The following is a 20,282-nucleotide window of genomic DNA, read 5'->3' as shown; positions in this document are numbered from 1 at the left end:
TACAATGTCTACTTTTAGCAATGGCTTGCTAAAGTTAAATGAATGATGCCTGTATTCAGCCTTTCTGTTGCCTTTACCATAGAGAAGATAAACCAAAAACAGAAGAAAAGTTAAACAAGACAACATGAAATATCACAAGACAGTGTATTATGATTGTCATATAAAGGTATGTGGTGACAATAAAGGTGAAGAGCTCAAAGAGACTGGCAGGTCAGACACCTTAAAAGTACACCTTACTAAAAAAAAAAAGTACATCTTAAAAAGGGCAGAACTCACCGGGATACAGAACAGAAGGCTTGGAAGCAGGGAGCAGGCCCTTTATTTTGACAGCAAACAAACTCTAGACACAGGACTTCTCTAGACACAGCAGCTTCTCCCAACAGTGTCCTATTCTGACACAACAGCAGCTTACAAACTATTTCTATGACAAAGCTGCACACTATTAACACAAATGAGAGCTGGCACTAAAGGCCCTAGTGGCCTACCTATGAGAACTGTGACATATAAACCATAAAACTGAGGTCTGGAGTCACACACAGCTGCAGGTCAGACAGGAAAAGAATGTCACTTTCTGCCCAAGTAAACCTGTTCTGCTGGCTAAACTGTTGATGGCTTCTCTGTAACCTAGGACGGTGACCATTTGTCTGAAATCTTCCTGGTTTATACCTATAGTCCTGATATAACTACTATATTCCCTGCATGCTCAAAAATAGGTCAGTTTGGAAGCTAAATTAAATGACTACTCTAGAAATCATGAAAAACCAAGCCCCTAATTCCCTGTCAGCAGAGCACGTAACTAGTTGTTTATGAAGTGCATAAAGCTCTTGGCTCAGGACATCCTTCCATCCACTTATCTACCCACCTCCCCATCTGTCCACCCACCCAACAGACCATCAGTTAATGAATGCCTACCTATATTGAGCACTGTACTGGGATAAAAAGATGGGTATGGCTTCCTCACAGCTCTTGAGAAGCTCACAGCAGAGAGGGACACAACTGTTTCAGTGCATGCAACAGAATCTTGAAACATCATGGAAATCCACAGGAAAGAATGAATGCCCACTTTCAACACAATGAGGAAAGGCTTAGTCAAGAAGATAACTGGTACCTTCTTGGAAACTCTGCCACATGGCAGAGTAGGTCAAAGGGAAAACATTCCTGGCAGAGGAAGGAGCATGTGCAAGGCCCCTGTCATGTTAATAATAGCACCATGTCCACCCAGGAAACAGAACACAAGTTCTGTGGGGTGGTAGTGTCAAGTGCAGGGAAGACAACAGAAGCATTAGACTGCAGCAAGTGAGGCTAGTAAAAGTCCAGGCAGATTCACTGTGCCAAAGAGTCTGGGTTTCTTTTTTTGGGGGGGGGTGTCTCAATGGGTGGCCCAGGGTGGCCTCAAACTGATGATCCTCTCACCTCAGCTTTCCAAGTGTTGGGATCATAGGCATGCCCCACCAGGCTCACCAGGAGTCTGGGTTTCATCCTGCAAGGCCATCATCTTTTGGAAGACCAGGCTGAATGTTTTCAGGGAGGGTCCACAAACACCCAGGAAGATGACAAGACTTTTTTTTGTCTTCCTGGAGCTAGGGATGGAAGCCAGGCTTGGCACATGCTAGGCAAGCACCCTACTACTGAACTGCACCCCCTGCCCGACACACCTTTTTATATGACAAATATATGAGACAGAATATGGGCAGGAATTCAATTAATTTCCAACAAAAAGGAAAAATCTAACATAATTACATTTTTTTAAACTTGAGTTTTCTTGCACTTCCCACACCACAAATTAACAGCACTTAAGTTGGGCATGGTAGCTCATGCCTATAATCCCAGCACTTGGGAGGCTGAGGTAGGAGAATCATTGCGAGTTCGAGGCCAGCCTGCACTACATAGCAAGACTCTCAAACAAACAAACAAACAAATGATAACAACAACAACAAAAAAGACAACAGTGCTGAACTGGTAACACTGAATACTGCTTTAGGAACACTGACATTGAGAAATTTTGTTGACCCAAATGTTCAGAGTATGGGAAATTTTCCTCAATTTGTTTAGATTTATTCCATCCTCTTTCCAAGTACCTATTCAGCAAACTGAAGGAGAGGAGGAAGGTGTTGCTTGTATCTTGGGGAGAAGAACACTGCCTGCAATCAGTTAGACTTGATGTGGTTTTGGGCAAATAATCTGGTAGAATGTTAACCAACTCTGAACCCAAACTACAGCTCCAATTCTTTTTTCAAGACTGGTCCGATTCTATTTCCCATCCTGTATTTTTCTTTTTCTTCTTCTTCTTCTTTTTTTTTTTTCCAAGACAAGGATTCAAGACTGGGATTACAGGTCTGAGCCACCAGTGAATCCTATATTTTAAGACTTACTTATTTTTGGAACTCAATAAATATATATAGAATAGAATAAAATTTTAGCTTAGTTACTATTTCACTGGAAAATATTGACCTGTAGGAAATGACATCACTTTTCCCATACTACTGCTAAGATTATGCTCATTACAGAATTCCAAGTAGATCTGTAGACTCTGGCCTGTTTCTAAAGCTCTTGGTGCTTTCCAGGGTAGAACACAGCTCACCTGTGGATTCTGGCTGCTGTATGTTCAGATCCTGACACTGCCTTCCTTACCTTACATTCCAGAGACCAGATGTTAGTGGCAGAGGAAGAAGACACTCCTGTATGTGCCACCTCCACAAAAACTTTGTATTGCACCTAATGCCTAGGCTCTCATTGTAATACAGAAAGGTAAGAGAAAACAGAAAACTTGAGAGCTAGAGATGCACAAACTGCAGTGTGAGAAGGTCAACAGCTACAAAATGAGGAAAGGTAAGCAAGGCCTCTACTGAATGACTAATTGACTCATGTCCCATTTATCTCAGAGAAATTTCACAGAGCTACTCTTGGGATGTTCAGGAAAAAGATTAAAATGAATGCCTACTATCTATTTTATGTTAAGGTAAATTTTATGAACAGATTTTAGAGTAGGACACACATTTTTGTATTATGTGCCACCCATGTGAGCACAAGGACACACATTTTTGGATTCTAGAATGCCATCTAGGCTCGAGATAAAAGACCATCTTTCATCTGGAGGTATCATACTGTCCCTCCAATCTCTGAATCCTCTCCTCTCCAATTTATATAGTACCTCACTAAGAGAGGTGTATTGTACATTCCAAAGCTGATACCTTCCAAATTTCTTTGTAGTAGAGGACTTGGCTATCATAACAATGATGGGATGAAATGACTGACCTATAGCTGGCTGTAAAATGTGAAACTATAAATCAATCCCTGATGCTTGAAAAGTATGAATGAAGATTCAACAAAGGAAAAAGGAATGATATGGGCACTACTTCAACCTGCTCTTAAAACGCCACTAAAGCAGTAGTCCTTTACAGTTCAGATAAAGATGGCTCAGTCCATTATTGTCTTAACCTCTCCTAACTGGCTATAGAACCCAAGTATAGATTTCTGCTTCCTCCAAGTAACAGATATCTCCAAAAGTCCCTGGCTCAGGGAACTTAATATACAGTGGAAGGACTAAGATTAAAGAAGACTTCAGGGGCCGGGGATTTAGCTCAGTGGTTTCGCTGCCTGCTGTGCAAGCGTAAGGACCTGAGTTCGATCCCCGGTACCAAAAAAAAAAAAAAGAAGACTTCAGCTACCCTCTCAAAGTTTCTGTGGCCCCAAAACACTTAGTGAATTGGATTGGGTAAGTGATTTACACATTATATCATGGAAGCTTAGGTGAAAGAACAAAATTCCATACTGATTATTTGGTATAAGCCTGCATATGAAGGAAACTTTACAGTCTTATTTTATTTATTGATTGGGTTTTTTGAGACAAGGTCTCACTATGTAGTTGAGGCTGGCCTTGAACTCACTATGTAGCCCTAGCTGGCCTCAAACTCATGGCAATCCTCCTGCCTCAGCCTCCTGAGTGCTGGGATGATAGGTGTGTGCCACCATGCCTGGTTAACTTTACAGTCTTTAAACAGAATTTAAACTCAAATTTAAAAACATTAAACATCATGTCTGTACCAGAGATGGACAGTAGAAGAGAAAACAACCTTATTCTGGATAAGGTTCCTATTAACAACAAATTAAAACAAAATGGCCCATGTGCTTGCTTTGGCAGCACATATATTAAAACAAAATGGCCTTTTTCTTTAGTGGTCCTAATTAGTTTCTACAATAGAGTACCCAAGTTAGAAGAGATTCATTAACTACCTGAAACATAAAGATAAGCAGGCATCAAGAAAAGGTGCTTTAAGGCTGGGTGTGGTGGCACACCCCTGTAAAACTAACACTCTAGGAAGATTAGGCAGGAGGATTCAAGTTAGAGCCTAGCCTGGGCAACTTAGTGAGACTCTGTCTGGAAAAAAGAAAAAAGCCTGCTTTATTACAACACTGTAGAAAAACAGTCTAGAAAGTAAACCAATCTGACCACAAACTCCACAAAGGAGGGCTTCTAGTATTAATAATTCTGCCAGCAATTTTCAAATATGATTAAAATTGAAATCAAACAACAAAAGAAGAAAAAACAAAAAAACTTTCATATCTAAATTCCTCTTTTTTATGCAGAATAGAAAAATCAAGGGAACTGGATGGATAGTCTCACAGCCTAGATACAGTTGCACTGCAACAGGTCACAAGATCCACCTTACTTGGGACAGTGACTATTATGCCACAAGGATAGATGTCACACAAACACCAGCAAAGGGTTACAATGCCAAAGAGCACAGAAAAAATAGTACATGGACTGAGTTCCACTTACAACCAGTATCAAGAGAAAAGAGGGATAGCAGAAAATGAGCCCCAAGAAATAAGATGTGGACATCAGAGGCTTCATCAAAACATGTGTGTTGGAATAACATGATTGGTTCTGTGATGAGCATCCCCCAGCCCATCAGAGGACCAGGGATAGCTAGTCTTCCCCAAGGGGAGAAAATACTATTTTATTTGGTATAGGGTAAACACTCGTAATTTAACTACATGCATTTATTATATGAAAAACGTGACTGAGAACACGAGCAAGACAATCATGATTTCATACAGAATCGCTCTTTACACAATTAAATAACATTAAAATAGGTGGCTCAGAAAAGAGACAGAAGTAGATGAGCAGCTGCCAGGAGCTGAGGAAACTGGGAATGGGGAATGAAATCAAAAGTGTTCTGGAATTGGACAGTGGCGATGTTCGCACAACTTTGTGAACGTACTAAGATGTAGGTTTTAAAAGAGGTGGGCATTATGGTAATTCAAAGGAACAGATGTTACAGGGAGACCGAGAAAGTCAACAGGGCGGTAGGAGGGAAGTTTGGGGAGCCTGCCTAACAACGAAGGCGGCACCAAAAGTCTGCGGACGTGGCCGGCAAGTGTCAGGCCCGGGGGTGACGCCCGCCCTCAGCTCTCAGGGAGCTCAATTTTCCGTTTCAGGCGGAAGGAGAACGCCGCGCAGGGGCCCCGCCGCGACCTTCCCTTCCAGGACGCGATTCTGCCGGCTTCCTTCCACGTCGGCACAGGACTTGCCTAGTTCCCTAACTCCAGGCCCTCTCCCCGTCCAGATGCGACACGGGGCTTTCATCACTTTCCTCTCCCGCCGCCCGTACCTCAGACAGCTTTACCCTGCTCCTCGCCGCCCGGCCCCCAGGCTGTCCTCGCGGGCTGCTCCCCGGGGTTCCGGCCGGCTTCCGTACCTGTCTTCTGGGTACCACCGTCCCAGGGGCTGCAGGTAGGGCCGTCGCCCTGCTCACATCGGAGGGCCATGTCCGGGGGCCCGGGCCTCTGCCCGAGCCCCGGCTGGTGGCCCAGCCGTCAGGAGACGCGGCTGTGGCCGCGGGACTCGGGGCCCGCTCTGTAGAGGAAGACTAGGCTCCGAGGGCCCGCGGCGCGCAGGCGTGCAGGCGAACCCGCCCCCACGCCGACACGTGACACTCCGCTACGCGGGGCGGGACTTCTGCTAAAGCGCTGGGAACAGTCTGCGGAGTTGGTTGCGTCCGGACTCTCCGGCTTGGCGTTCTCACAAGGACCAGGTTTGGTCATTTTTTTGCTTTTATTATCTGTAAAATGATAGTGATTATAATAAACGTACTGAGCTCACAAGGTTATTGAGTTTGTGCATGGGTTACCAAGCGTATGGTAAAGATTGTTCTTCATAATTATGAGCTATTGTTTTTACTTGCATTTTACCTCCTGTCTCACTGTCCCACACGAACGGCTGCCATACTTACTACTTAAGGGTTTTATAGGGCCATCTTATAAGGCTTCGCAGGTCCTGCACTGGTTAATGCCAGAGGTCACCACTTAATGTAGCCGATTATTGGAGCTTTGCTTCCCTTGAGTTGTGAACAACAGTGGCCATTCATCCAAATAGCACCCTCGCTTATGAGGGTTTTGGTCTCCTTTCCAATAGGGTACTCATCCATAGAGTCACATCTCTTTCTTGTTGTTTTCCTAGAGTCACATCTCTTTTTTTTGGAGAATGTTTTAAGTTGCCCAGGCTGACCTCAAACTTGGAATCTTCCTGCCTCAGCCTACCAGGTAGCTGGAATTACAGATGTGGACCACCATGCTCGTTTTTTAAAATTTCGTCCCCATTTTTTTTTTTTTTTTGAGACAGGGTCTCAGTTGGCCTTGAATTCGCTATGTAGCCCAGGCTGGCCTCAAACTTGTGGTGATCCTTCTTCCGCAGTCTCTGATTACAGGCGTATACTACCAGCATAGTCTTTTTTTTGTTTCCCCTTAAAGGTCTTCCAGGTAACTTTCATGAGCAGAAAAGATTACTCTAAAGTTACATCGATTTTTTAAATGAATGCTTTTTAAAACTAAGACATCAGCCAGGCATGGTGGCACATCCCTGTAATTCCAGTACTTGTGAGGCTGAGGCATGAAGATTATGAGTGTGAGGCCCACCTGGGCTACATAGGGAGCTCAAAAAACCAAAAACAAACCCTCAAAAATCCCCAAAACAAATATAATTAAGAAATCCCCAAACCTAATTCTTCCTTAATTTCAACTGATAAAACTTTACAATCTATTCGTAAATCTAGCAAATTATAAATTATTACTTAGAGAGCTCATTAATAAACCTAATTAAAAATCCTTTGAACATTTGAAATTGTGTTTACAAGTACCACTTTTTTTTTTAAAGTACTGGAGATTGAACCCAGGGCCTTACAAATGCTAGGAAAATGCTCACCACTGAGCTACATCCTCAACCTTCTAAAAAATTTTTATTTTGAGACAAGTTCTATTAAATTGCCCAGGATGGCCTGAAACTTGCAATCCTTCTGACTCAGCCTCCCAAGTACTGAGATTACAGGTTTGTTCCACCACATCTGGGTCATCTTCCAGTCATTGTTGATGTTAAAAGATGCTTAGTGCTCATTGAAGAATTAAATCATTTCAATTTGGGAATAAACTGCTCAAGCAATTTTGGTTACAGTATTTTTTCCCTGCTCAATTTATTGTGCTACCCAGGTGTGGTGGCACGTCTGTAATCCCAGCATTCAGGAAGCTGAAGCAGGAGGACTGCCATGAGTTCGACAACAGCCTGAACTACACAGTGAGACCCTGCCTCAAACAAAACAAATCAATTTACTGCGCTGGTCAGCAATCCACTGGATTTTGCAATTGGGAATGATGAGACAGTTACTCCTCTCTTCCCCATCACCAACATTCTAGTGCTAAATAGTTGTGTTCATTTTGAAGATTGAACTAATTCTCACCCTCTAAAATGAGGAGTGGCTGGCTCTTAGGGAGAGATGGTCAAACTATTGTCAATTTCACAGCAAGGTTCTCGGAAGTACTCAGTTCCTGTCCTGAGTTGGTACACCTTCTGACCAGCACATTGGCTAACAGCACTTCATCACTATGGAGCCCTACATGACAGGATGACGAGGAATACCAGTTACTTTGCCTCATTATTCTCACTACCTCTTATTGAAAGGTGCTCTAGTCATCAGTCAAGAATTTGTAAAATTGGGGCCTGGGATTTAGCTCAGTGGTTCCAGCACCTGCCTCAAAAGCACAAGGTCCCAAGTTTGATCCCTGGTACCAAAAAAAAAAAAAAAAAGAATTTGTAAAACTGGGGCCAGGGATTTAGTTCAGTGGTGGGGCACCTGCCTCACAAGCGCAAGGTTGTTAGTTTGATCCCCAGTACCAAAAAAAAAAGAATTTGTAAAAATAAGCCAGTTGTGGTGCACACCTGTAATCCCAGCACTTGAGAGGCTGAGGCAGGGGGATCATCATGAGTTTGAGGCTGGTCTGGGCTATACAGTGAGTTCAAGCAGTGAGTTTAAGACTACTCTGAACTACCTAATGAGACTCTGTCTTGAATATCTCCCTGAAAAAAAATTTGTAAAACACCTCCTAGGCCAATAAAAACCAGCCTGTCAGGTAGTAATGTAAGCAACATGATGACACTCTGTGGCCTGGGCTTGGAGCCTGTAGGTGACTCAGAGCCTGCTAGACTGGCCTGCTACAATTTGGCTGAGAACACAAGCATCTTGGAAGAACTTGAATCACAAACATGGAGACTACTGAACCCCTTTGTTTGCTCAACAAATATTCATTATCCTTCCTGTTGTCGAAGCTTATGCTGGGTCCTATAACATCATGGTTTCATTCAGTGCTCTCCAGGACACCCCAGACTGGTAGGGAAGGGAGACTTTAGTTTAAAAGGAGACAAATTATAGGAAAGGAGGAAGAAGCCTACAGGGTTGTAGAAGCCAAGAAGAGAAAAACGTATCACATACTGGGGCAGAAGAGGGTGATGGAGTTTCCTGGGGAGATGTGTTGTAAAGAGGGACAAGCATAGTAAATTAACAACATAGGCAAGAGCACTGTGGATGGAGAAATTTTCCCATGATTATGGGGCTAAGAGAAAGCAAATCACAGGTAGTTCAATATTCTCATGGCACAGTATGAAAAGAAAAGGTGGACTTTGGGTGAGGGCAGATAAATGTGCAGAGGCAGGTTAGGTGGGGCTGGATGGAGCCAGCAGGGTAGAATCACAGTATATTAATGTTGCTTCTCAAGGGAGCACCAAAACTGTGCAGGCTGAGATGGGATATGAAGTGGCAGATGTTGAGTTGCTCAGCTTTTAATAGGAGCGATAAATACCCAGGAAACTATAAAGCTAGGCCAAGATGTCAACCAGGGGATAAGCTAGAAGTCTTGAATATGAAATATCCCAGAAACCAAGAGAGTTGTAAGATTAAGTGCAAGGGGCTGGGGGTATAGCTCAGTGGCAATGTATTCTTAGCACTTGTGAGGCCCTACATTTGACCTCCAGACTCCCACAAAACAATTTTGAGTGTAGTCTGTTATGGCTTGTACCTAGATGTTCCCCTAAAGCTTCATGTGCTCACAGGTGGGAGTTTCCAGAGGAGGTTGGATTTAGGGTGTAGGAATATTGATTAAAGGTGTGTGATAACTAAATTAATCCACTGATTGGTTTAGCATAGCTCTGGTTGTGGATAATGGAAGGCCCACCTGGGTTTGGGTAGCTCCAACCAATAGGCTTGTAGCCTGAATGGAATAAAAGGGAAAGGGAGCCTCACTTTCTGTCTGCTCTGCCATGGACTGTTTCTTTGCCATGCCACCATGCCTTGGAGCCAGCCAACTATGGACTGAAACCTCTACAAGTGTGAGCTAAATAAACCTTTCCTCCTTTAACTTTGGGGTTGGGTATTTTGCCTTAGCAACCATAAAAGTAAGACAAGGTAACAGGCAGATAAGATCAGTTAGGTCTGTGTGGTGGGGAGAATTCTAAAACCGATCTCAAGATACCCACTCCCAGTATAGACTGGATACACTCACACATGATGTAGGCAGGACTTGTGAGTATGGTGGGATTTCACTTTTGTGATTGTTATGCTACGTGGCAAAAGTGAAGGGGTTTTGTAGATACAATGAAGGTCCCTAATAAGTTGAAAAGGAGCTGAAAAGCTCAGGTGGACTTTTACCTTATTTTGACACAGGTTCTTAAGACAGTAAGCTGCCCAGCCTGGATTCAAACTTGATTAATGCCTCAGCCTCCCAAAATTGTGGAATTACAAGTGTACATCACAATGCCCAGCTTTGGATGGATTTAATCAGGTTGAATCCTTTGGAAGAGGCCTTCTCTGAAGGGGAAATTAAAATATCACAGATGTTCTTCTGTTGGCTGGGAAGCAGCCACAAGACAGAGAATGGTAGATAACCTTTTAAGGGGTAGGGATTTTCGTCCTAAGCAAAGGAACTTTGGCCCACAGGGTTTTGGTCCACAGTGAATAGGTTACAAAAGGATATCAAGCCTCAGTTGAGATCACAGTCCTTACTGATATCCTGACTTCAGCCTAATGAGACCCTGAGCAAAGGGCCCACCTAGCCCACATTTGGACTGCTGATCTATGGAAAAGGAGATAATAAAGGTGTGTAATTTACATAGCAAGTGACTGAAAATCTAACCCAAAACAAGCACACACATTCTTCTTCATCTCCTCTCCAGTTCTCAGTCACTACTTTTTCATGTTAAATACATTCTCCAAAAGCCCTCGAGGATCACAGTATAACTGTAGGTAGCTCCAGGCCTCACACTTTATCTTAAGATATTACCTATCCTGATTCATGTGTGATATAAAGACCTTATAACAATCACATTTTATTTCTAACTTCCTGTTCTTCATGTGATTGTCATACATTTTACTTTAAAATTAGCTTCCTGGGTCAGGGATTTAGCTCAGTGGCACTATGCCAGCCTCACAGGCGAAAGGTCCTGAGTTCCATCCCCGGCATCAAAAAAGAAATAGATAAATAAATAAATAAAGTTAGATTCCTATCTCTAACCCCTCAACCACCTGCAGACAACCACTGATCTACTCATTACAGTATATGTTTCCCAGCATTTTATATGGATGGAATCATACAGTAGCTCATCTTTTTTGCCTGGGTTCTTTCACTTAGCACAATTATTTCAAAAGCAGCCCATGTTGTTGCATGAATCAAGTTTACTCTTTTATTGCTTAGTACTTTATCATATGGATATACAACAATTCATTTATCAATATTTAAAAATTTTACATCTGGGATAAGAACACAGTTGCTAATGTTTCTGTTATTTCAGTTGTTAGGAAAGAATAATCTGGCCCAACTGAAAGGATTTTACATTTTTAAATGGCTGAAAGAAAAAAAAAGTAAAAAACATTGTGGCATATAAAAATCACATGGGCCAGGTGTGGTAGCCACATTTGTAATCCCAGCACTTGGGAGGCTGAGGCAGGAGGATCACCGCATTTTGAGGCCATCCTGGGCTACATAGTGAGTTCAAGATCAGCCTGAATTGCACAGCAAGATCCTGTCCAAAAAAAAAAAAAAAAAAGGAATTGAAACTCAGTGTTCATAGTTTTATTCAAACAAGTCACGCTCATTCATTTACCTCATCTATAGCTGCTTTCAGGCTACAATTATGGATCTTGATAATTGTAAGAGATATTTGACCTACAAAACCTAAAACATTACCTGCTCCTTTATTTTTTTTTTGCCTGCTCCTTTATAACGTTTGCTGAACCCCTACATTAGACTTCAGTACTGAAAACTGGGGATGTAACTCAGTGGTACAGTGCAAGCACCCAAATTAATAGGAGGAGGGTTGGCATAGTGGCATAATGCTTCTAATCCAAGCATTCTGGGAGGCCAAGGCAGGAGGATCACAAATTCAAACCCAGCCTGGCCAATTTAGCAAGACCCTGTCTCAAGGGCTGGTGATGTCAGTGAGAACGCCCCTGGGTTTAATCCCCAGTACCACACAAAAGAGAGAAGATAGACTTCAACTATTTTTAAGGTAATTCAGTTTAAAAGATTTTTAAAAATTACTTTCATTCATTCCATTTCTAGTGCTTAGTTTTGATTCGTAGAGGTGTAGCGGTGCATACCTGTAAACACAGCACTCAGGAAGCTGAGGAAGGAGGATCTCAAGTTTTCGATCAGTCTGGGATACATACTAACACTTGTCTCAAGATAAAGTTTTGTGGGCCAGGGATTTAGCTCAGTGGTTCCACTGCCTTCCTTGCAAGCGCAAGGTCCCGAATTTGATCCCCAGTATCAAAAAAAAAAGAAAGATAAAAACTTTTGTAGCTCCAAGTTTCTGTGTGGCCAGTTATCTGTCTAAAGAATTCCCTTTAGTATTTTTTTGTAGAGTAGCTCTTCTGGTAATGAATGTCTTAGGCTTTTGAGAAAGGCTTTATTTCTCCCTCATTGTCAAAGATATTTTCATTGATTATAGGATTCCAAGACTCTGGGTTGACAAGCTTTTCCTTTCACCATTGAAGTCACTCTGTTGTGCTCTAGCTTGCACGGTTCCCAGTAAGTCTGTAATTCTTAGCTTCCTCTTTCATGTCTTTTTCCTTCTCTGGCTAAGATTTTGTCTTAGCATTTTGAGTGATATGCCTAGTTTATGAATATTTGTTCTGCTTGGATACGAATTTGTCCTTAAGGAAATTCCCCAACTTTTTTTCTTTCTTCGCCCCTTCTCTTTTTCTCCTTCTGGAAATTTAACTACATACATAGATCCTTCGATATTGCCCAACTCTTGGATGCTGTCTCTATTTTCACCCTCTTCCTGTTGTTTCCACTGATCCATCTTTTTTCTGATTGTGTCAAGTCTATTAATGAGCCCACTCAAGCCATTTTCCCTCTCTGTTAGTTTCTCATTTTGAGCACTTCTGCTGATTCTCAGTTCCCATTTCTGTTGGGATTATTTTATCCCTTGGTGCTGGAACTGAATTCAGAGCCGAGTTACACCCCACCCAGCCCTATGACATTTTTGGTCTTGCATGTACTTTACTTTTTGTTAGGTCATGTACTGTATGTTATAGTTTTAAACATTAAATAGTTGCAACACGTGCCATATGACTCTGGTTCTGAAGTTTGCTTTCCCTCGTGTCTCTTGATTTCTAAGTGTTGGTGAAAGCTGGGTCTTGAGTAGATTAGTAGAGCCCAAAGGAAAGGGTTTTTATTTTTGCACTACTAGGTATTTAACCCAGGGCCTTTACACTAAGCTACATGCTCAACTGTTTTTAAAACTTTGAGACAGTGTCTCACTAAATTGCCAAGGCTAGGTCAAACTTATTATCCTCCTTAGCCTCCCAGAGTGCTGGGATTACAGGCATGCACCACCATGGCAGTTGGGAAAGGGTTTTTAGTATGGAAATGGACACACCTTCAGTTCTAGTAGGTCTTTTGTGTGAGGGTCTTTAGTCAGGTTGGGTTTAAGGTTTATTGTTGCTATGGGCATTCCTAATTGGACCACTGACTTCAGATTCCTCTCATGATACTTTGGACTGGGAGTGCAGGCTGCTCTGTCACAGGGGTTTTCCTATCTCAATGTATGTTCCACCTTGCACATTAGTTCTTCCATTTGTGCAGTGCCTCCAACAGGATGGTTTTTCTGTGCTCTTGTCCCTTCCACAAAGCTCCTTCTTTGATTTCTAGCAGCATTCTGATCTTTTACTCAGTGCTGGTTAGTTCAGCATTGACAGGTGAGGGTAGAGCGCTGTGCTGATTACATCTGTCTTGGGGTGTGGCCTCCTTAGTGTTGGTGTTATTGGGCAGGTAAGAGCTCTGGGGAGTGTGTACTTCTACCTGCCCATGGATAGTTTTGTTTTCTTCCAATTTTGTTTCTCCAGGCTTAAAGAGGTTCCACCAGGGCCACAGGATGAGTGTGGTGCTCTTCCCTCCAGATTCTAGCTTTTGTGCAGTAGAGGAGTCAAGGAAAGACAAGGTGATGTGCTGTGACCCTTTCATGGCAGCTGCTGTTGCTTTTCTCCAGATCTTTACTAGAGATACTGTGTATCCCCAGTGCAGTTTGTAGTGAGAACCATAGAAGGGGTGAAGACTCCTGCAATTCCATGGCCCTCTCTCACGTGTCTACTTTTGTTTATAGCAAGTCACCAGCACTTAACATCTTCTCTTATGCCTGTCTGTTCAGATTTGGAGCCAGCTGACTGTCCTGTGATTTCAGATGTCCAGACATCTCTTCATGTGCCATCTCGCAAACAGTCACAACTACCTAAGTCCCACAGGAGCAGTGCTGATATCCTTCCTGCTCCCAAAACGGGCTTTGTCAACAGAAAAGAGAAGGAATGACTGTTGGGAGACAACTGATACTGTCTGCAACTGGGAGTCTTTGAAAGGCTTTTAAACGAGATGAAGCGATTTATATGTCTGCAAGATTTTTCTGTTGCAGGGTGTAGGATGAAATCTGGAATCAAGAGAGAGATAGTAAGGCATCAAGATCAGTTACTTGCTGTGATAATACAGGAAAAAGAGAATGGGGACCCAGAGGAGGGACTTGGCAACTAGAATGGTAGGAAGTTGATGCATTCAAAATAAATATCCATTTATTAAAGTTGTTTACTTTTTACCAGAGTAATACATAGTTTTAAAAGTACATAGTGTTATTATGTTAACAATAAAAACATTTCAAAATAACATGCATATAGTACCACTTAGTCATTACTTCCATTACAAAAGATGGGCATTTAGTGCTCATAAACTGCTTGTCCAACTATCAACACTACCACACATACCCCAAATTCCCATCACTCATTCTTTACTACACCTAAATGTAATTTTGGTAAGAGCAGTATTCATTTCCCTTATGTATGTAAATTCTGTTCACAGCTGGGCCAGTGGTATGATGTTTAACTTCTCTCCTTTCTCAATAACTAGTTTTTGGTTTTAGTTTGTTTAGTTTTTCTTTGATTTAAAAAATTTTCAAACATTTGAACTCTTAATAAATTTACCAAACATAAATACAGTTTAAGAAATAATTACAGGACTGGGGATTTAGCTCAGTGGTGTCGCTGCCTGCCTCACAAGCATAAGATCCCAAGTTTGATCCCTGGTACCAAAAAATAAATTAAAATAAATTTAAAAATTAAGAAATAATTACAGCATAAAAGCATATGTAGCCACCACCTCAGCAAAGGGAACACTACTAGACCCCAAAAGCTTCCTGTGTGCAGTGGGAATTTATGTTGTTTCTGACTAGGAAGCCTCAAAGGCTGATTAGTTTTCCAATTTTAGTATGTATGCTGCCGAAGCAAGCACAAGGCTGATTAGTTTTCTGTTGTTTGAAAACAAGAGTTCTCCTTGATAAACATATATACAGTTTCTTCTCTGTTACTATAGGCTCCATATCCATGGATTCAACCAAGAGTCAAAAATATTAGGGGGGAAATTATGTCTGGACAGAACATGTAGACGTCTGTCTTTCTTGTCATTATTCCCTAAATGGCACACAGTATAAGTTACTTACATAGCATTTATATTAGGTATTGTAAGTAACCTAGAAATGACTTAAAAGTTTGTGGGAAGATGTGTGTTGGTTAACTACGTAAGGGACTTGAATATCTGCATTTTTGTATCTTGTGTGGATAGGGAGGTCCTTGAACCTATCTTCCAGGGATACCTACAGCTGACCTATATACATACAACTCAGATAATACAAATGAATTACCCACAATTCACACTCCTCAGTTAAGATCTGGTGTAATTTTTTTATGTGGGGGGGTACTGGGGATCAAACTTAGGACCTTTCACTTGTTGAGGAAGGCGCTGGAACTGCTGAGCTACATCCCCATACCTGGATCTGGTGTAATTTTTTAAATGTACACACACACATTACTGAGTTGGTATGGTTGAGTACATTATTGGTTTTAATTCTTCACTACCCTACAATAAGACTATACACAATACCCTCTACCATATAAGTTCACACTGTTCTCCTAGCATGGTTTGTATATCCAGCTCCCTGTCCCATATGTTGGGCTGGGCTGCGCAACTTTGGCTGATGCAATGACAGCACATGTGACACAGCCAGAGGTTTGCCATGTGCCTGTGGGATTTCATTTGGCCTCCATGTTTCAGCAGTCTATCAGGAGAACATATCCTGGGCAGCTGCAACTTCAGCATAGGACCCAGAAAGAACCACATGAATCACATAAGCAGCCCAACCCAGCGGACCTTCCATCTGAAGAACAGCTGCTTGGCTGAACCCAGTCTAGATCAGCTGAACTAAAGGTGACCTAGACATCTAGGTGAGGACAAAGATGAGACTAGAGAATAGGAGCAAAGGCAAAAGAGAATTTTTCTGTTATTATTGGCAGGAAAGCTAGATAGGGATTCCTGGCTGCAAAGTTGTGCAAAAGTAGTCTAAGAAGTAGAAAAGAGCCAGGAGACAGATCTGATCCCAGATGTGGGTCCTGGCAGCTCAAGTTTGCTAAAGCCAGGTCCATCCTACCTAGCCAGCTCAGGCAGCCATTCCTGTAAGAATGTTTCTTTGACCCCCAAGAGTTCAGTGATTTTTCCTATTTGTTTTGTTTTGTTTTTTTGAGACAGGATCTTACTGTGCAGTTCAGGCTGGCATTGAACTCAAGGTGCTTCTCCTGCCTCAACCCCGAGTGCTAGGACTATAGGTATGCACCACCACACTTGGCTCCTATTGAGTTCTTTTGGGACACCTATCTTTTTTTTTTTTTTTGGAGACAGGGTCTCACTTCGTAGCCAGGCTGGCCTCGAACTTGCAGTGATCCTCCTGCCTTAGCCTTCCAAGTGCTGGGATTACAGGTGTGCTACTATGCCTGGCTTGGACACCTATCTTAACCTCATCTCCCCAAGGCAAACACAACTAATGTTTCATTTTCTTCCAGTTTTGTTTCCCTGGAGGCAGCCTTTTTAGTATAAGAGGATTGTTTCTTTCTACCTTGATTGGTCTTGAGGCTGTTACCTAGTTTCTAGCCCCTGAGGCTCATCTGTATCTATGATGCCTCGTGTCTTGGAAGGCCACTATTGATTTCAATACCAATCTACCTTCAGGATAAATTCTTTTTTTCTGCTACCTGGGAATTTTCATTTTCTTTGAAATTGCTTATATAAAAGGAAATGATGCTACTTTGGTCAGCACCCATGTGTTTGGACAGGAAGTGAACACATACACAAGTTAGGTCAATCTGACATGGTGACTAGAAATCTGCAATTTTCCTAAAAATTGATTGATTATGGTGCTGGAGACTGAACTCAAGACTCAAGACCACACATATGCTAGACAAGAGGAAGCTCTACTACTGAGCTAATTCCCAGCTCTTCCTAAGGAACTATGACAAGACAAAACAAGGTAATCACAGTTGGAATTGCCACCCCCATCTTGTCTTTCACTTTCCTATTTAACAACGCACATTTTCCCCATGGGCCTGCTCTCAACTCTTACTCCCCAGTGTTTAGCACAAGGCCAAGCACACAGACAACATATTTGTTCAAGGGTATCTTATGTAGCAATGACCCTGGAAAGAGCAGTCATGGTGGGTGGGTGAGGAAGCCTGGATGAATCCCTGGTGAGGAACGGAATGGGTGCACAAAATGGATTATGAATAGCTTAGTGGATCTATACTACATTAAGAAGTTCACCTTGGAGTTCTCAGAACTGTTCAATATACAGGAGAAGGGCCCTCTTTTTTCCAGCTCTGGCAACAAATATCTTTCTACATCTGAGACTAAATCACAGGGTGGGATTAGGAAGCCACTTAGCAGCTGCTACTTTTTTCCTTTTTCTCATTAGAGGAGCCAAGATAACTCTGTCAAAGTAGCTGATGCAAGACTGCTGCTGACTCAGAAATACTCAATCCCCTCAGGAACTTCTCAGAGAAATGGATTGGCTGTCCTATAAGCTCTCATCTGGAGGTACCTGGGGAAGGGCTTCTAACATCGTGGTCAATAAAAATCCCTAGTGATTATGACCACAGGGAGACAAATCTAGTGTAATTTGCTACAGTGAAAAAACACTTGGCTTTTAGCAGAGAAATTACAAATTCAGAGGAAAGAGTGATAGAAACTTTAGGGAAAGAGTGGCAGAGGGCAAGAGCAGGGCAATGCTGGCCCTTGTGTAAATCAGAAATTTGGAACTGGGGCCAGGGATTTAGCTCAGTGGTTTCGCGGCGCAAGGACCCAAGTTCAATCCCCGGTACCAAAAAAAAGAAATCTGGCACTCATATGCTGAAAACCTGTCTGTCACACTAACTGCACAAACTTTTCTACTAAAGACTTTATTGCCATCTCCTGGAAAACTGTCACAAAACTGCACAAATTTGTGGCATCCTTTTATTATACATCATCTGCACAACTATACAATTCAAAGCAAAAACCAACATTTGACTTAATTCTTATATATTAGACACTGTGTGGGGCATTTATCATCTACTCTGAAGAACTAGTGTATAAACAAGAATTTTTACCCTCAAATTTTATAGATGAAAGTATCAGGACTCCTGAGACATGGAGGAAGGAAAAAGTATATGACCAGGAATGGACACATAGAGGATCAATCTATACTGGTAATGGAGATTTAGCTTGGGCATTAGATTTATAGGTGTGCTGGTTTTCTTTATAATTTGGTACATGTCTAAAATATTTTACAGTAACAATTCAAATCACTTTTGAAGATTCAGAAAGGTTAAGTAACCGACTCAAAAATCACACAGATGAACTCTGATTAGAAGCAGGGAATTTGTAGTTCCACTAGGTTGCTTTTTCTGAACTGGTTAAATTTACCATGGAATTAAAGGAAGGCTATAACGTCTACTTGTCTGCATAGCTGGATTCCAGAACCAGGGTTATCTTGTGACACTATCATTACATATCTGACTTAGAGGACAGTGTGTATTCTGTATTATATACAAATGGTAAAGCAGAGATTTTAGCACTTAAGTCTATTAATTTGATCAGGACCATTGCTTAAGCCTTCAGCTTAGGATTTCAGGGCTCATTAAATAAACGTTTTATTTTCATGTCAGTACAGTCTGGCCTGTGGCTTTTAATTACAGCTGCAAACTTAAGGACAAGGTGCTAATGATCTTGAGATAATCTATATGACAGTATATCCATTTACTTATTTTCCATGTGTGTAGGAGAGAGTGACAGTAGAAACAGAAGAGGGAACTACCCATTAAGCACTGTAGTATTCCATTCAGTTTTTTTTAAATCCTGAGAGATAATGGACCAGCTTCTTAAAAAAAGATTTTTATCAATTTCAGTAAGATATGCATGGTCATCAAGTTCACCTGCAAATGGCAAGACAGACTGTTACAACAACAGTGTAATACAGTAAGTGTTCAAATGCTTAAGAGGGAAAACTCTTGTTCAGGGCAACAATAGCAATGGCACTGGGGAAAGCAAGAAGAGATGACTTCAGATGGGTGCTGCATGATGAAGGCTTTTAGACTCAGTATCTGAGCTGAACTGAGAATGACTTCAAAGTCCTTTGGCTAACATTTTCCAAGGCTCGAAGAGACCCTGGAAAGGCAGCTTCTCGCACACAGTCCAGGCATAGTGCTTAAAGCTGAACCAAATGGAAGAGAAAATCACCAGTGGGGAGGCAGGAAAGAACTGGTGATTAAGAGGTAAGTACTTAGACCTAATTCTAATCTGGGGAGAGAATGTACTGGTGGAAATTTGTAGCCAGGAGTGACAAAACTAGATTTTTCAGGATATGTTCAAATGGTCAGTTCTAACTACAACCACAAAGATGAAATTTCAAGAGAAAAAATTAAAATTCCCTAATCTGCCACTCAATTTCCAATTTTCTGTACTTTATAATTATAGTAATTAGTCCTACTCTTTTTTTGTGTTTGTTTTGTAGTACTGGGAATTGAACCTATTGTCTTCACAATGAACTACATATTCCCAACCCTTATTATTTTTTTTATTTTGAGACAGAGTCTCATTAAGTCACTAAGTTGAACTTGCTATCCTCCTGCCTCAGCCTCCCAGAGTGCTGGGCTTACAGGTGTGTGCACCACATCCAGCAGAGTAATCACACTTGCTCTGAAGGCCATTTTACAAAATATAATCCCCCTGTCTCTGATAATCACACTGTAGTAACTTAATACTCCTCTCATGTATAAAACAGGAATAAATACATTAGAATTAGCTGGGCACACACTTATAATCCCAGCAGTTGAGAGGCTGAGGCTGGAGGATCACTGTGAATTTGAGGACATAGTGATTTCAAGGCTAGCCTGAACTACACAGCGAGATCCTGTCTCAAAAAACCCCAAAAGAATACATTAGAATTAAAGTATATGTTAAGTTGCATGGGGATTTCAAATACATATTATACAATGCTTCCATGTGTCTAAACCTTGTCAACCCTCAATAATTTCAACTCCAATATGATGGTACCATAAAACAGTATGCAGTGAACAATTAAAGGAAAAGAGTCCACCAAAAAAAAAAAAGTA

General features: G+C 41.7%; 2 protein-coding genes and 1 long non-coding RNA gene across 9 annotated transcripts in view; 1 reads left to right on the top strand and 2 right to left on the bottom strand.

The window, feature by feature from the left end:
* The window catches only part of Tbc1d20 (TBC1 domain family member 20), a 22,518-nt gene extending 16,633 nt beyond the window's left edge, over positions 1 to 5,885 (bottom strand). For 2 of the 3 annotated variants that reach the window (XM_004840628.3, XM_004840629.3), the window contains exon 1: positions 5,703 to 5,885. In XM_004840628.3, coding sequence (XP_004840685.1) covers positions 5,703 to 5,772 — 70 coding nt within the window. In that variant the 5' untranslated portion in view covers positions 5,773 to 5,885. Of the gene's footprint in view, positions 1 to 5,615 lie in introns of all 3 variants that reach the window. The other variant, XM_021254933.1, reaches the window with a different exon arrangement.
* On the top strand, positions 5,877 to 20,282 carry LOC106009009 (uncharacterized). The gene is made up of 2 exons (XR_002393431.2): positions 5,877 to 6,038; positions 13,976 to 20,282. It is a non-coding gene; the product is annotated as an uncharacterized LOC106009009 (long non-coding RNA).
* Csnk2a1 (casein kinase 2 alpha 1) overlaps positions 10,980 to 20,282 on the bottom strand; it is a 79,635-nt gene continuing 70,332 nt past the window's right edge. For all 5 annotated transcript variants that reach the window (XR_015442001.1, XR_015442003.1, XR_015442000.1 and 2 more), the window contains 2 exons: positions 11,922 to 14,248; positions 10,980 to 11,344 (listed from right to left, as the gene is read on the bottom strand). The gene's annotated coding sequence lies outside the window, so the exon portion shown is untranslated. The remainder of the gene's footprint in view (positions 11,345 to 11,921; positions 14,249 to 20,282) is intronic.

Source organism: Heterocephalus glaber, unplaced genomic scaffold, assembly GCF_053883595.1.
Source record: "Heterocephalus glaber isolate CG9 unplaced genomic scaffold, H.glaber_assembly_v1.0 deba00001532, whole genome shotgun sequence".
NCBI lineage: Eukaryota > Metazoa > Chordata > Mammalia > Rodentia > Bathyergidae > Heterocephalus > Heterocephalus glaber.
The sequence above is the reverse complement of the archived record's forward strand: the minus strand, read 5'-3'. Positions and strand labels throughout refer to the sequence as shown.